The sequence below is a fragment of the Solanum verrucosum genome, unplaced genomic scaffold, assembly GCF_900185275.1.
Source record: "Solanum verrucosum unplaced genomic scaffold, falcon-dt-bn FXZP01000268.1, whole genome shotgun sequence".
In the NCBI taxonomy this organism is placed as follows: Eukaryota; Viridiplantae; Streptophyta; class Magnoliopsida; order Solanales; family Solanaceae; genus Solanum; species Solanum verrucosum.
Window position 1 is genome coordinate 933,928 of NW_026019957.1, and position 17,640 is coordinate 951,567.

The following is a 17,640-nucleotide window of genomic DNA, read 5'->3' on the forward strand; positions in this document are numbered from 1 at the left end:
TTAGTTTGTTTGATAAAATTGTAGTTACGCGTCTTGACCTAAATACATCTTGACGAGTAGTCTTACGCAAGTCAAAGATTGTAATTATGCGTCTTGACCGATGTATTTTCTCCGTTCTGTCACATTTTGATTTGACACACTTATTATGAAAATAATTAATGATATAAGTATTTACCAAACTATCTCTTATAAAATGATGTCTTAGAAAAAGTTTTGGAAAATATAAGTATTTAATATTGAAGGTAAAATATAGAAAAAAAATTATTGTCTTTTCTTGATATGTCAAAAGTGATAAGTAAAATGAAAATCTATATTAGAAATAAGCGACAAATAGAAGTGAACAAAAGGAGTATGTTGAAGATGAGATTGCAACTATGGAGCTACTAATAAATGTTCAATAATTTAAAAGCAAATCATAAGTAATTAATAATCTAGCAGAGCCAGGATTAAGAGTTCGGGGGTTTTAAATTTCCTTTTAAAAATAGAGAGGAGGGGGGGGGGGGGTTCAAACCCACAAATCTAGCGTGAAAAGTATTTTTGTGGTCTCTTCCTTGCCACTAAACCGTCAATCAATTTTGTTAGGAGTTCAAAGTGTATATATATATATATAATTTTCTAGTACAAATACATGATCTAAGTAAAAGTTATTGGGTTTGTCCGAACTCACGAACCCCCACTTTTATTTAGTCTTTTATTCTCACAGAACAAAAATAAAGAGTCAAAATCCTTTTGATTAGATATTCAATAAGGTGACTTGAAATACCATCAATCAATTCTAAATTGCGACTATGAAATAAATAAAATAATTTGTTATACCACGAATAGACCAAAAACATAACGAAGGATAAAATTAAACTATTTCAGATATATATGGACTACATTATTCAACTGCCTATTTATAGTCTCCTATAATTTCCTAAAATTATAATCCACCACATTTCTTTCTCTTTAATCTACTACATACACAATATATATTATCAAGAAAATGTTGTCACTTGGTATTTATATTATTGGATCTTTAGTTGTTATAGTTATTTTACATTACTGGAGGAACCCTAAAAGCAATGGAAAACTCCCACCAGGGTCAATGGGCTGGCCATTACTTGGTGAGACTATTCCATTCTTTGCACCTAATAAATCATTGGATATTTCTCCTTTTGTGAAGGATAGGATGCAAAGGTAATTAACTTATTTAAAGTTTTTACTCCCTCTGTTTTAATTTGTCTGTTCTTTTTTGACTTGGCATAACGTTTAGAAAAGTAAAAATAACTTTTGAATCTTTTGATCTTAAATTAAAGGTATGTTAAATATACCAAATTGTCATTTAATCTTGTGGTTTTAAACATGTAATGCAGAAAGTTGAAGTTAAAGAGTTGTAAAAAAAAAGAGACTTTTTATAAACGGACTAAAAAGAAAAATACGACAAACAAATTGAAAGGAAGAGAATTATTACTATTATTGTAAGTACTCTTTATAATAATCAATCATCTATAGTGATTAAACTTTACAATAGAACTAAATATACGTTTCACAATATTCGGGGGCAGGCTAGTAAGGGCCCAGTGAGTTCATTCAAACCCCTTTTGGTAAAAATTATTCTGTCTATACATTGTTAAAATTATTTTTTATGTATATATAGTAGATGGTGAATCTTCTTCGACTTCTTTGTGTACTTCTTTATATTTTGAATTCCCTTAATGAAAATTCCGATTTACACCACTATTCACAGTCCACTGATCTCTCTGCTTAAAACTCATAATATCTAAATTCTGAATCAGGTATGGACCGATATTTCGAACTAGTTTGGTGGGACATCCAATCATAGTATCCACCGACCCTGATTTTAATTACTTCATCTTCCAACAAGAGGGAAAATTATTTCAAAGTTGGTATCCACATACTTTTGCAGAGATTATGGGAAGGCAAAATGTTGGATCTTTACATGGTTTTATGTACAAGTACTTAAAAAACATGGTGCTAAATCTTTTTGGCCCTGAAAGTTTGAGAAAAATGCTACCTGAGGTTGAAAAAACTACAAATAATAACTTGAAGAGATGGTCAAAACAAAAGAGTGTTGAGATGAAGGAAGCAACAGCCAAGGTAAGTAGTCAAAATTCCAGGGTAATTTCACAGATGGTCACTCAATTTCTATGTATTCATTACATTAAATAAATTAATGGAAGACTTCTTCCGAGGAAAATCTTGATTAGTAAAGTTAATGGTATACAACACATCTAAACTATTGTATTTTTGTGAGTTTCGTATTTCCGTTTCCTAGGTACCTAAACTATTACTCCTTTTTGTATCAAAACACACCTTGATGTTGAGTTGACCTTCACGCACCTGTTATTGATTGATTTTAAATATTTAACTAACTTAGCACCGATGCGTGTTTTAATATAAAGAGTGTAATAGTTTAAATAGGTAAAGAAAATAACGGACAGTTGACATATGAAATTAATGAAAAGTGATAGTCTAAATGTATTTTTGACCATTAACTCATGAAACCATATTTCTATTTTCCTCTATCTCCTGTTAGAAAAAACATATATAAATATCAAACTTTGATATCTCATGATTTAGATACAACAAAATAATCATCAAAGTTTGAAAATTTCAACTGAAATTTGATAACATACACACCTTTTAACAGACCCCTAAAACTAGTACTAAAGTTGAGTGACTATCCATGAAATGAACCCTCTAAATTCCCCATTTAATTAGAACTATACGTAAGTGAATTTAGGATTTATCATTTATGAGTTCAGATTTTTGAGTTTTTTTTTAAAAATATGAATTCAAAGCATAATTTTTTTATTTTTTTTTTGCAGATGATATTTGATATAACTGGAAAGAAACTTATCAGCTATGATTCTGAGAATTCTACAGAGATTGTGTGTGAGAATTTTGTTGCCTTTATAAAGGGATTAGTTTCTTTCCCTATATACTTTCCTGGAACAGCCTATTATAAGTGCTTACAGGTATTTATAATTTAATTCCTATGCACTACTAGTAGCATAATAATTATTGGTAATCCTTTATAAAAAGTGGATAAATAATAACCTGAAAAATAAAAATGAATAATTAACCCTTGAACTCCCTATATAGCTCGATTTTGTGTGCAAGGTCTTGATGAAGCTTGGGTCGCATCATTAAGGTAATTCAATGTATACCAAACTCTATAATAAACAATATTACTCCATATATTTAAGTTTATGTTATATATACTATTTTCTTACTAGATGTATTTTTTATTTAAAATGATATATTTATAACTTTTTGATAGTTTCCATTTTACCTTTAATAAGAAGTTTTTACAGTCACACAAATATTATCGGTATGTAATGCTACAAAATTTAAAGCTTTTATAACTGCACAAATATTATGATATATTTAATTAAAATTAAATACAAGTTTTAAAAGTCTAGATTTCTTTATTAAACTCTGTTGACTGCCTTCGATAGACGAAAAAAAATCCAAGCGGTCTAACCTAACCCCAGGGCGGACCCCAACCGAAAGGCGCTAGACGAACTAAGGGCAAGCGAGATAAAAAAAGCAGCTGGCCCTATGTGTAAAACCTTACCGCGGGAGAGTCTTTCTCCCCAAATTATGTCACACAAACTAGACCAAATAGAGTAATTAGTTGGTAACCAGTCGAAAATAATAATTAATCTACTATATATCACATGTTAAACCCAACTAATTATATAAATGACTCTTTACACTATTAATAGTCTTATATAAGTTAAAAGGGTTAATAGCATGTTTGATCCTTCAATTATTGACACCTTCTAATTTTAGTCCTTATAATATCTAATTAAGCACATTTAACTTTGAATTGCTTGAAATGTACACTTTTGATTCCTTCACTTATGAATATTCACATTTTTTTTATAATCATTAACCATTTCAGTGTTATGTCACCAATGTGTTACGTTATACTTGTAATGTTGCTCCATATTCGAAGGTAATAAATATACTTCTCTCTAGCTATAGCATATTTCCTACATAAAGGGACCAAAACCATGCATTTTAATTAATGCATATGCCACCAGTATTAAAATCAGAATCTATTAATAGCTAACGGATTAAAAATATTATTCTCCCTAAATTAAATCCTATACAGTCAGATGTCTCTATAGTAACCATTCTGTAGAATATCATTTCTCTATAATAATAATCAAGTTTTCTTTATATTATGTTATACTCTTGTTCTCTATAGAAATATTTCGTTATTACATCCAAAAATATGGAACAAACAATATTATTATAACGACGTTAGACTGAATTTATACAAGTCATGATTGAACTAACAATTGAAGATGTTCATTAGGGAAGAAAGAAGATATTGAAGATGCTCAAAAGAATGCTAGAGGAAAGGAAATCACAACCAAGAAAGGAACAAAGTGACTTCTTTGATTATGTATTAGAAGAACTTCAAAGTAAAGACACAATTCTCACTGAGGGAATAGCTTTGGATTTGATGTTTGTGTTGCTCTTTGTTAGCTTTGAGACAACCTCTTGGGCTATTACTTTGGCTATTAAATTTCTTCATGAACATCCACAGGCTTTGAAAGAATTAAAAGTAAGTGAAACTCATCTTCTTGATCAATTGAGCAACATATATGTGTGTTTTTTAAATATTCTATGTGTGAATTCAAACAAAAACATAGATTGGTTGACGCTTATATTCAGAATCACGTCACATAAAGTGGAACAAAGAAAATATTTATCTGCCTATGAAACATTATTTTCTTCTTATGCGACTAAACAAATATTGTATTATATCTTATACAAAATTTTATGTTAGAGATTAATTACTCCAAATACCACAATCTCAATACTTTCAGGAGGAACATGAGGCAATTATTAGAAGAAGGGAAAATGCATCTTATGGACTTACATGGCAAGAATATAAATCAATGAAGTTCACATTTCAGGTATATTTAATCTAAATTATTGTATATACTTTTTAATTTATATTTTATTTGAATATATACTTGAAAATGCAGTTTATCAATGAAACAGTCAGACTGGCAAATATTGCTCCTGCACTTTTCAGGAAAACACTCAAAGAAATCAATTTCAAAGGTTATTTTCGCATCATAATATTTCCGAATTTATGCTTCATACTCTCAAATAATTCAGAAAATTCCTATTTTTAACTCATTTTGTCCAGTTTTTTTTTTTACTAAGTTTTAATTAATTTCTTTATTTTCTTATAATTATCTGATAAAGTTATTTTTCTTGATTATGTCTTTATATAACAAAAATTATTTGTGGTGCAGGATATACCATTACAGCTGGTTGGGCAATTATGGTGTATTCTCAAGCTGTGCACTTAAATCCTGCCAAATATGAAGATCCACTTCAATTCAATCCATGGAGATGGGAGGTGAGTCCTTTGTCGGAAAATTATATTATAATTCAATTTTTCTCAGATTTGTTGAAATTGCTAACAGGGAATAGAGCTAAATGGAGCAACTAGAAATTTTATGGCATTTGGAGGTGGCATAAGATATTGTATTGGAGCAGACTTTGCTAAGGTGCAAATGGCTGTCTTTCTCCATTGCTTTGTGACTAAGTACAAGTAAGTGGTACATAAATATTTGATTTTGGTTTCACTATTTAAGTTTACATATGTTTTTTGTTTGAATCGTATATCTGAAGTTAATATTGACAAAATATAAATGTAGAGATAGGGTGTTCATTCAGTTATTTATGCTTAAAGCTACGTATCCCCCCCCCCCCCCCCCAAGTAGGGCTAAAAAGTTCAACCACTTTTGTCGAAAATGTCTGAAGTTCAGCTATATGAAACTTCAAATATATTTTATATCCAAATTATATGAAGTTTAGATATAACAAAAAATTACACATAATAGCAGAAATGTCTGAACTTTAGTCATATTTTCTTAATTTACTAAGAAAGAGACATAAATTAATCTCTGAAGTTGTACCGAAAAGTAAATTACACGCTTAAACTTTTGAGGCGACCTATTACACACTTATACTACTCAAAAGTGAATTTAATACCACCCTCAAAGCTGACATGAAAAAAAGATTAAATAAAAAATAAAAAAGGCACGTTAGAGTAAAATAAAAGGCAATTTTTCCCACCCCCACCCTTCTCCTTCACGTTACCCTACCTTTCTCTTCCTTCATTTTTTTCTTATCACAAACACTTTTTTTGCTATAGCTAATGTGAAAAATAATTTATTTTTTCATGATAAATTTCCAAGAGAAAAATAGAAAACAACATTGCGGGATAGAAATTCATCGCAATGATCGCGAAGTTGTTCAATTAATTAGGTTCACTGTTCGAAAAAATTTCCGACGAGACATCTAAAATTGGTCAATCCTTACTATTCCCACATCAAATTCGTCAAGTTAAAAACGAATTATTCAATTTATTTTTGTGTTTTTTTGTTGATTGTGAGCATTTGAAATAAGAAATTTTTCGGATCTTGTTTTTTTTTTTTGGTAAAAAGTTTCTGGATTTTTGCACAAAAATCAATTTTTAATGTATGTTCATAGATCTTTCTTCTCTCTCAGAAAAATTCTCTCTAGATTTTCTTCAAAATCAGTAATAGTAGATCGAGCATTAGTTTTTCAATTGTCTAACTTAAAATCTTTGCAAATAAATATTGCAAGTTTTCACAATTTTCCTCTTTGAGTTTGAATGAAATTTGTATATTGTGATATTTTTTTGTGGTGGGTGAAAAATTAGTGGTGGTATGACTTTTATAATGACAATGAAACTCGTGATTTTGATGTGGATGGTGAATTTATGGTTATGATTGTGATGAATTTCAATGATACTGATATGGTTCCGATGGTGAATTTAGTTAAATCTTGTCACGACCCAAAAATGGACGTGATGACACTCGTCTTATCCCACCAAGACAAGTCAGCCTAAACTCAACAATTACAATAAAATGCGAAAATTTTATAATCAACTCAAAAATACCCCAAAATTTGGTTGTCACATGTACAAGCCTCTAAAGTATTACAATTGATTCAAAAGAAAAACACAAGTCTCAAATGACCTTGTTTCTAGAATAGAACAAGATCATAAATAGGAGTAAGAAAGTCCGCTGAGATGACAAACAACTATCTCACAAATCTCCAAGAAGCCTCGAAAAATAAGAGAATGGAAAGTATCACAAAATCTAGGCTCGTAACCTACAAAAATTGTAGAAGCAAGGGGTGAGTACCAAACCACACGGTACTCAACAAGTAAACCTCTAAACACAAGCTAATGGAATAGAATACGGGTACTCCTACCACCCCAACCGAACCTCCACAACTACAACCTGCATAAAAATCAACTCAACCTAACAGTTCACAATTTACAAAGCACACAGCTCAACAACAACACTCTAACAATTACATATCCTCAACAACAAGCTCATTATTCCTCAATCACAACTTCCACAAAAAGGCACTCGCAATATCAGCAACATACAAGATCAAGTTCATAAATGATAAAAATGTGCAATGCAACGGAATGCAATGTCAAGTATAGTGATGCATGTCTGACCTAGTGATACACACCCGCTGTCTCTCAGTCCGGGACCATGGGGGACATATATGTCCATGCATCCATCGTGGCGCGCGATACGACCCTCGATAATAGTAACCATCGCGGCGCACGATACGTCCCTCAAAATATAGTATCCATCGTGGCGCGCGATACGTCCCTCGAAATAGTACATCCTCTTTAATTTTTTCTTCTTTCTCAATTCACATAACACTTGTCACAACCATGTCTCAGAACAATGCAAATGACATGTTCACACAAATAATGAAGAGATGGTCATTTTCATAACATTGCACAATTCACAACAACACAATCATGATACAACATCAACAATGATTCAACAAGCCTTTCAAACCATTCTCAACACATCACACACAAACAATTAATCATAATTGCCTTTTATTACCCCTTTTTCATCATTAGAATTAATCAATGTGGACAAGTCAACCCATCACCAAGTCTCATTACCCCCAAACACATATTACAAGGAAATACACGAATTCCATACACTTAACAAGGGTTTAAAAATCCACTTGCCTCAATCAATCAAGAATTCACTCCGGAACTTGAGCCTTCCCGTTTCGTTGAACTTCCAACTCAAAGCAATCTATTCAAATAAATGACCACAATAAGATTCCAAAACTAACAACACTCATATTACTATGTGTTTAGCCTTGACCCAAAAATTCACCCAAGTTTATAATCAAGTTCCTAAATCTTGATGTCAATTAACATTTTAATTATCATATTTTCCAAGTTTCAAGCCTAGGGTTAAATTCTAATTTCTCCAAATAATATAACCCTAACAGTATTCATATAGTATAATACATCTATTATTCAATTACATATACTTGTATTATCAAAATTTGACTTATAATTTGATAATTATAGAGGGGAAAAAATCTGGAAAAAGAGATCAAAATGGTCCACTAATTCCTGAATCCACCGTAACTCCTGAATCTTATTCATATTGCCTATTATTTACCTAATCATTAGTCAATCATCAACTTTCCTAATCATCAATCACATTGGCAGAAGTGATTAATACACATATATAACAATTTTAACCTAATAAATTTAACAACTCATGCTGCACAGAAACCAACATATAATACTATCTTAATTTATATCTACAACATATGATCTTATCTAAAACAAAAATGCCTAATTGAATTCTTACCTGAATCGATTATTTCTTCCTTTTGATTGTCGCCGCATCGTAAGTAGTTTTTGCCAGAAAGTTATTGTTTTCCCATTGTTTCGTCAGTTTTCAACAGTTCAAGGCTTCTTGCCCTTATTTCTTTTATTTATTTATTATTATTTATTCATTTATTTATTTTCCTTTTCTATTTTTTCCAATTATTAGCAATAAAATAATCCTTTGTTAAATCTGAAAATCATGTCACTCATTCTTATAAGTCATAAATTATTTATAAAAACTAGTAAAAAGGTTAATATAAAAATAATTATTAAAATTCATAAAACAACTAAGAGGGTAGTTACAAATTTATTATGTTTGTTATCGATTTTTTATGATGAGAATGGTTGTGGGAAGATTCCGGTGGTGAGTTTAATTATGGGTGGTGAAATCCATGGTGGTGGAGAAGTGAATTTGATGATAGTAGTAACAATGGTAGTGATTTAATGGTGGGTTTGATGGTGTATAGGGAAGAAGAAGGAATTGGGTGACATGGATTTTTTTTATAAAAAAAAATCTGACGTAATTATTGATGTGGCAATGACATGGTGATGACGTAGGGCGAGTGTGAAACACTTTCTGATCATGTGACTGGTTGTATGTGCGTCAGGGTTGAAATAAATTCACTTTTAAGTAATTCAGGTGTGAAATAGGTCGTCACAATAGTATAAGCGTATAACTGACTTTTCGTGACAAGTTTAGGGGAGAATTTATGCCTTTTCTCATTTACTAATTATGCATCACTAATTAAGAAAACTATGCTTAAATTAAATTTGGATGTTAAAAAATTCAGGTGGGAAACAGTCAAAGGAGGAGATATAGTACGATCTCCAGGCTTACAATTTCCAAATGGTTACCATATCAAAATCTATGAAAAATATGACTAAGGTATGTAGAGGTGAATTCGGAATTTGAATTTTAAGAGTTTCTATAGGAATTTTAAGTTATATTAATATATGATAATAATAATAATTAAGTTCATATGAGCCAAATAACTCTAAATATTTTGGGTATTTCTTAATCCATATACAGGATCTGAGCAAAAATTATTGGACTCGTGAACTCAAGACTGTGAATGTATAAATCCACCTCTGGGTGTGTGCATAGTATAAGTGCATGTTTTAAAGTTATTATTATGGCTGATTCATAGTTTATGTATGAATAATGTATTTAAAATGCATGTCGATCGAGAAGACACTATCGACACCTATAAAATTCCTTATGTAATATTGTTATGTTAGATGGGAGTTTCTCTAATCATATGAATATGAATGCATTTTGTAGTTCCCTCTTCCATGTTTTTTTTTTTCTTTTTGTCTTATGATATTATGAAAGTCCACCTAATAGTCGAACGGCTATAATAATATCATGCAATGGCGATATCAAGAATTTTTTTTTATATATTTATCTCGTTTTGACTTGACATGAAGTTTAACAAAGTAAAGAAAATTTTTGAATCTTGTGATTTTAAATTAATTAAAAATATAATCTTGTCATTTAATCTTACGTCTTAAACATGTCATGTGGAAAGTTAGAATTAATTGTTAAAACAGTTATTGTATAGTAGTGAACTATTTGCATTCATATCTTGGACCGGTCGTGTGATCCTACCGGTGCACTGTGATTTGTGTATTGATATTGCACCTATTCTTTTTCTTGTTGAGACACTTGATTTTGAATGCAAGGGTGAGTTACATCTTCCAGGTTGCCATGTGGTCTTCTGCATTTTTTTTTCTGCCCATCTTTTCGGACATAGACATTAAACCTTAGATTTATATTAGTAGTCGGGGTCACATCCCCATTTTTACTGTTTAGAGTTTTGGTATGATGACTTTCAGTTCTAAGGGGTTGTTTTTCCGAGTTAACTATTTTTAGACTATTGGATTGAGTTTATGGGGACGCAATCCTTTAGTTGGCAAAACTATTGACACTTTTTTTATACGATGAACTTCTCTTATATAAATGGTGTTAGGTTGGTTGTAGTCAGTCTTTGATTCTCCCACCAGGTGGTTTAGTGTGGATGTCACCCACGATAGTTGAGGTCATGAAAAATACCCTCTCGAACTATATCTAAAATTTTAGCGACACACCTAAACTTAACTAGGATTCTATTAACACCCCCCCCCCCCCCCCCCCCAAATTATTTATGTAACACTAGGAAAATTTCTAGCTGAGACCCGAACTATTCTTTATTTGCATATATGTCTTATCGGATTATTCTTAAATTGCTCATATATGTAAAGGTAAATTATTTAGTGTGGGAATGATTTTGGATATCGATTAAGGTTACTCAAAAACTCCCAACACAAAGTTGAGTTGAAAGTTTCCTTACCGATTAAGTTTTGATGTAAGATTCTCTTTGGATCAACTTCAAACAATCATATCTCTTAGAATATAAAGAGTTACGTGGCCCATAACCAATCAAATTAAAGGTATTTGAATCTTCTTTCCAACACCGCCAATTTCGCAACAATTCAAATTTTGGGTAAGAAGTTATGACCATTTTAGTAACCTGATACAGTGAAGTGACGAATTAGTCGGCGGGAAAACATTAAAAAGGGTCCTTTTTGTCTTTTTACCTCTAAGAAAACCCTAAAAGAATTTCTTGACTAATTAAAGACCTAAAAAAACAATTTTTCATCTCTTAATTCATCATTCTCTTCTCTCTCAAACCCTAAGGCAAAACTCTAAGGAAAAAAAAAATCAAAGTAGAAGACTACATTCAAAATTCCTTCAATCTTTTTTCAAGATTCTTCTTCAAGGTAAGTCTTTCTCCAAGAATTTCATCCTTTCCAACTAAAATTCCTCCATACAATTATGAATCACTAATGAAAATCATAATTCTTGGTCATAGAAATTTCAAGAAACTAATTCAAGAATCTTAAGAAAGGTTTTCTGGATTGTTTACCTTCAGGCTAGGCTTCCAAGGCTTCTAATCAAGTTCTTTTTTAAGATTCTTCAAGATTCTTATTCTTCCAGGTATATAAGGCTATCATAGTGTTGGAATAGTTCGTCCTCACGCCCTACATCTTCTTTCAAATCAGTAAATGAGTAATCTAGGATTCTATCCCTAGATTTGAGTATTCTTGAGATGCGATTTGAATTCTTGAGTTCATGTTTCTTTTTGAAATTTTATTCCTAATTATTGAATTGCTATACATTATGTATTGATATTCTTGGGTTGATTCGTTCATGTCTATATTTAAACATGAACCATATGAATTGAGTATTCTTGACATGACTAGTATCATTGAGTTTTGAGTTCCAAATTCTTGAGTCCTTGAGTTCTTGCGTTCTTCGGTTCTGAGTATTGAGTTTCCGTATTACTTTTAAGTACCCTGAGTTGAGTCGTTCATATCCATAATTTCGCATGAACCCTATGAATTAAGTTATAAATTTTGAGAAGCTTTTTAAAGCCAACATTTGAGTTTTGAACTGAGTTTTTGAGAAAGTAAAAATGAGTTTTGAGAAAGATCTTTTAAAAACATGATTAGTATGACAGTCGAGTATGTCATCAATGTTTAAGCAGTATGGTATCAAGATATACCATCAATGTTTATGCAGTATGACTTCCCGAGTCATCAATGATTATATATATCACAATATGATTTTTGATATGTTTTTGAGAAAGAGTTTTTAAGTATGAATTGAGCAAGAATATAAGGGAACTAAGTATTCCCAAATGTATCAGTTTGTACATTGATAAAAGAGAAACTTTGATTTCTAAATGAGTTATGAGTTCAAAAGATATTTCAAGAGCAGTTACCTCTTTTAAGAGGACAGTTTGAGCAATTATCTCAAACCATAGGAAGAATTATGTTTTTAAACATATGAGCATGAGTTATATATATATTATTGGGAGTAGTATTGAGCTCTGATATGGGAATGAGTTCAGACAACTCAAAATCTTCATTAACCATGTATGCCAACATGGGTAAAATATCATACTTTTTAGATGATTCCTTATTGCTTTTAAACATAGCTTAGTGGATCCACTTAGTTAAGGTGTTCTATACCCCGACAAGGTATAGGACAGTTCTGGCAACGTGGGCGAGACGTTGTATCATCACGTAGCTCATAATGATGGTTGTCGGTTGGAGAATCTCCCAATAAAGTTAGAGTGCATTTTTAAATATCACTTATTATGTTGAGTTCAGAGATGAGAAAGTATTTTGTAAAGCTTTAAATGATTTAACTCCTTTATTTCTTTACATTCAGCTTTAGTACATTGTTATATATTGTAGTCCTTTCATTCAGTTATTTGTTATTCAGCTATATTACATACTCGTACATTCAATGTACTGATGTCATTCAACCTGCATCTTTTAATGATGTAGATACATGTTATTAGGATCCTCAACAAGAGACTGATGAGATCACTTCATCCGCTCGTCTGCTTATAAGTGAGTCCTTGTATACATTAGAGGCTTCATAGATAGACAATTTTGGAGAGTCTTTCAGTTGCAAATATGTTTTTTAAAACTTATGTTTCATACTCATTATATTCAGTGAAGTTTTGAGAATCAATAAATTGTTTTTAAACGTTTCTTTCAATATGATGCGTATGTATGCTTGAGTTAGTCTTCCGCTTGTAGTCAGCCAGGATGAGGGTTCGCTTGAGGGCCATCAATGGTTCTTGAGTGCCGGCTACGTACAGAGTGTTGGCTCGGATCGTGACAATTTATTTGTATTTTGTGGTCATTTGATGCTGACTATATGCCATCATGTTCCCACACACCTCATAATAGTGCAGTCACGCAAGGTATGTCCTGTCAGTATAAAAGGAGCACAAAAATACATAATAAACTAGTTCGGACGGGGGGAGGGGGTGAGAGAGGGTCATGGTTAAATTTAGATGCATATATATATATATATATATCATAAACAAGGTGATGTGGCACCTCTCTATGATCTCCATTTGCATTATTTTTTTTTGGCTTTTCTTTCTTATTTAAATTAATTATTTTATTGTAGAAGTAAATTATTCATTTTATTATGAATAAATATTATATTAAGGGAGAAACATTTACAACAAAGACTCTTCACATGCCAACTTACAAGGAGTAATTATTCATAACTCATACCTCTCTAATTTTTTGTCCCTCTTCTAATTACATTTAAAAAATATAAATATTTTTTAACATTTTAAGTATTTTTATCTTTAATAATAATAATAATAATAATAATAATAATAATAATAATAATAATAATAATAATAATAATAATAATAGTAGTAATAGAAATAGCAATAGCAATATCAATAACAATAGTAATAACAATAGCAATAACAATAATAACAAAAACAATAATAATAATAATAAAAATAAAAATAATAATAATACGAAATAATAATAATAAAAATAAAAATAATAATATTACTGATAATAATAATAATAATAATAATAATAACAATAATAACAATAATAAAAATAAAAATAGCAATAGCAATAACAATATCAATAGCAATAGCAATAACAATATCAATAGCAATAGCTATAGCAACAACATCAATAGCAATAACAATAACAATAACAGTAGCAAAAGCAATAACAATGTAATGACCCTAAAGGTCATTTTTGGAAATTTTCATAAAATGACCGTTTTACCCCTCCCGATAATTGCTCCGAGTCCTAATTGTTGTATTTTCGAAGTTGGTTTGAAGGAAAATTGATAAAAAGTTGAGTTTTTGGAAAGTTGAGTTTTTAAGAGTTAAAGTTTGGTTAAAAGTGCTATTTCGAGTCATTTGGAGTTTCGAGACTCGAATCAAATTTCCGTCGATTCCAGCAGTTTTAGAATGTCGAAACGGTTCTATGAGAATTTATGGAGTCGAATTTGGAGTTAAAACGAAGATTTGAGGTCCTAAGTTGCTAAAATTGTGAAATTTTGATCAAGAGTTGACTTTGGTCAACAAACAAGGTTCCGGTGCTCGAAATGAAATTCCGAGGGCACCGTTGGATTCAGGGGGTGATTCTAAGTCTAGAATGATTCTTGGTTGAATTTTTAGAGGCCCCGAGTGCGTTTCGAGTTTTTGAGCCTAAAATTAGTTTCTTGACGCCTTATTGGATACCGGGTCAAGGAGACCTCAAATTCAAATTCCGACGATTTCATTGAGTCCGAAATGTCATTTTCAAGCTAATAGCATATTTGGTTTGTGTTCAGGAAGTGCCAAATGAGTTTTGGGTGAACTTTTAAGCTTCTTGGATGCTTTGACACTATTTCAGCAAATTGTGGCAACTAAAGGGTTCATTATTAGTTTTAAAGATCGAAAAATTATTTCGAAGGTTCTGAAATTTTGAGCATGAATTATAGGACTTATCTGCAAATTTTGGTGCATTTTCGCTAACCCGAGATTGGACATTTATCGCAAATAAGAAATAATTGTTTACCGAGTAGAAATGATATTTGATTGGACAAAGAGCATGAAATTGAGCTCCGATTGAACGAGCAGGTCCGTATCATTATTTAAGACATTTACAAAAAAGAATCGGGTCATTTCACTATCGTATGAGGAAATTACGGCCTTTTTAGTGAAAGATTAACTGCCATTTTATGAAAATTTCCAAAAATGACCTTTAGGGTCATTACACCCTTCTTATGTGGAATTTGATCTACTTGCTCTTATTTGTTGATCTGAGGTTGATGAGGATATACTATTGGTTCTGGCTGTTGAATATGATATGTTTAGTATAGGTTGGTTGATTTGCTGCTAGATTGAAGTTTCGGTTGTTCGGTTGGGATTGAAATGAGTTGTTTGTAGCTGCTAGTTTTGCTTAGTTTAGAGTTACTTGTGAGTACTTGTGGTTTTCGGTACTCACCCTTGCATCTACACAATTGTGTAGGTTGATAGCTCTCTCTCAGATTCGGCTTAGTATTTTCTTTAGCAGATTGAGCTTCGGGACATACTCGAGAGGTAGTGGTTCATTTCAGACGTGCCCTTGAGTTATCTTTACTTTCAGTTTTGTTCTATTCGAGAACTATATTCTGAGACTTGTATATTTTTATTCGAATTCTGTATTTAGAGGTTTGTACATGTGATAACCAAATTTTGGGTAGTGTTGAGTCTTAATTAAAGTCTTCCACTTATTTATTATCTTTTATTCTCGTATTTCTACTTCTCTATCGTTGTGGTTGGGTTAGGCTGACGTGTCTGGTGGGAAATGGACACGTGCCATCACATTCGGATTTGGGGTGTGACAAACAATAACAATAGCAATAACAAAAGCAATAACAAATAGCAATAGCAATAGCAATAGCAATAGAAATAGCAATAATAATAACAATAGAAATAACAATAACAATAATAATAGCAATAGCAATAGCAATAGCAATAACAACAACAATAGCAAAAACAATAGCAATAACAATAGCAATAACAATAGCAGTAGTAGTAGTAGTAATCATCATCATCATCATCATAATAATAATAATAATAATAATAATAATAATAAAAAGATAATAATAATAGAAATAGCAATAGCAATAACAATAGCAATAGCAATAGCAATAACAATAGCAATAGAAATAGAAATAGCAATAGCAATAGCAATAACAATAATAATAGCAATAGCAATAGCAATAACAATAGCAATAACAATAACAGTAGTAGTAATAATAATAATAATAAAAATAATAATAATAATAATAATAATAATAATAATAATAATAATAACAATCGTAATAATAATAATGAAATTTAAAAAATAAAATAAAATAACAATAATAATAAGAAGAATAATAAAAATAAAAATAGCAATAGGAATTGCCATATCAATAGCAATAGCAATAACAATAAAAATAAATAAATCATAATAATAATAATAATAATAATAATAATAAAAATAAAAATAAAAATAAAAATAAAAATAAAAATAAAAAATAAAAATAGCAATACCAATAGCAATAACAATAGCAAAAACAATCGCAATAGCAATAGCAATAGCAATTAGCAATAACAATAGCAATAGAAATAGCAATAACAATAACAATAGTAATAGTAATAACAATAGCAATAGCAGTAGCAAAGACAATAGCAAAATCAATAGCAATAGCAATAGCAAAAGCAATAACAAATACCAATAACAATAGCAATAGAAATAGCAATAACAATAACAATAGCAATAGCAATAACAATAACAGCAACAATAGCAACAACAACAACAATAACAATAACAATAACAATAGTAGTAGTAGTAATAATAATAATAATAATAATAATAATAATAATAATATCAACAACAACAACAACAACAACAACAACAACAACAACAACAATAACAATAATAGTAATAATAATAAAATAAAAAATAAATATAGCAATAGCAATAGCAATAACAATAGCAATAGCAATAGCAATAATAATAACAATAGAAATAACAATAACAATAGTAATAGCAATAGCAATAGTAATAGCAATAGCAATATCAATAGCAATAGCAATAACAATAGCAACAACAACAACAATAGCAATAACAATAACAATAGTAATAGTAGTACTAATAATAATAATAATAATAATAATAATAGTAATAATAATATCAAAATAAAAAAAATAAAAAATAATAATAATAGTAATAATAATATCAAAATAAACAAAATAAAAAATAATAATAATAAAAATAATAATAAGAAGAATAATAAAAATAATAATAATAAGAAGAATAAAAATAAAAATAGCATTAGTAATTGCAATATTAATAGCAATAGGAATAGCAATAACAATAGCAATAGTAATAGCAATAGTAATAGCAATAACAATAGCAATATAGCAATAGCAATAGCAAATAGCAATAACAATAGCAATAAAAATAGCAATAGTAATAGCAGTAGTAATAACAATAACAATATCAATAGCAATAGTAATAGCAAATATCAATATCAATAGCAATAGCAATAGCAATAGTAA

The 17,640-nt window shown here is 30.2% G+C and overlaps 1 protein-coding gene across 2 annotated transcripts; it reads left to right on the forward strand.

Moving 5' to 3' along the window:
- Nucleotides 1-967: 967 nt before the first annotated feature.
- Nucleotides 968-9,625, forward strand: LOC125814459 (cytochrome P450 87A3-like). 2 transcript variants are annotated; one of them, XM_049493907.1, is made up of 9 exons: nt 968-1,179; nt 1,779-2,100; nt 2,832-2,981; nt 4,334-4,585; nt 4,851-4,940; nt 5,013-5,091; nt 5,271-5,395; nt 5,463-5,590; nt 9,532-9,625. In XM_049493907.1, exons 1-9 carry the CDS (start codon nt 986-988, stop codon nt 9,623-9,625), a joined length of 1,434 nt encoding a protein of 477 aa, XP_049349864.1. In that variant the 5' UTR covers nt 968-985. The 2 variants fall into 2 exon arrangements, with proteins under 2 accessions (XP_049349864.1, XP_049349865.1); XM_049493908.1 differs by having other exon boundaries at nt 5,289-5,395.
- The last annotated feature ends 8,015 nt before the right edge of the window (nt 9,626-17,640 follow it).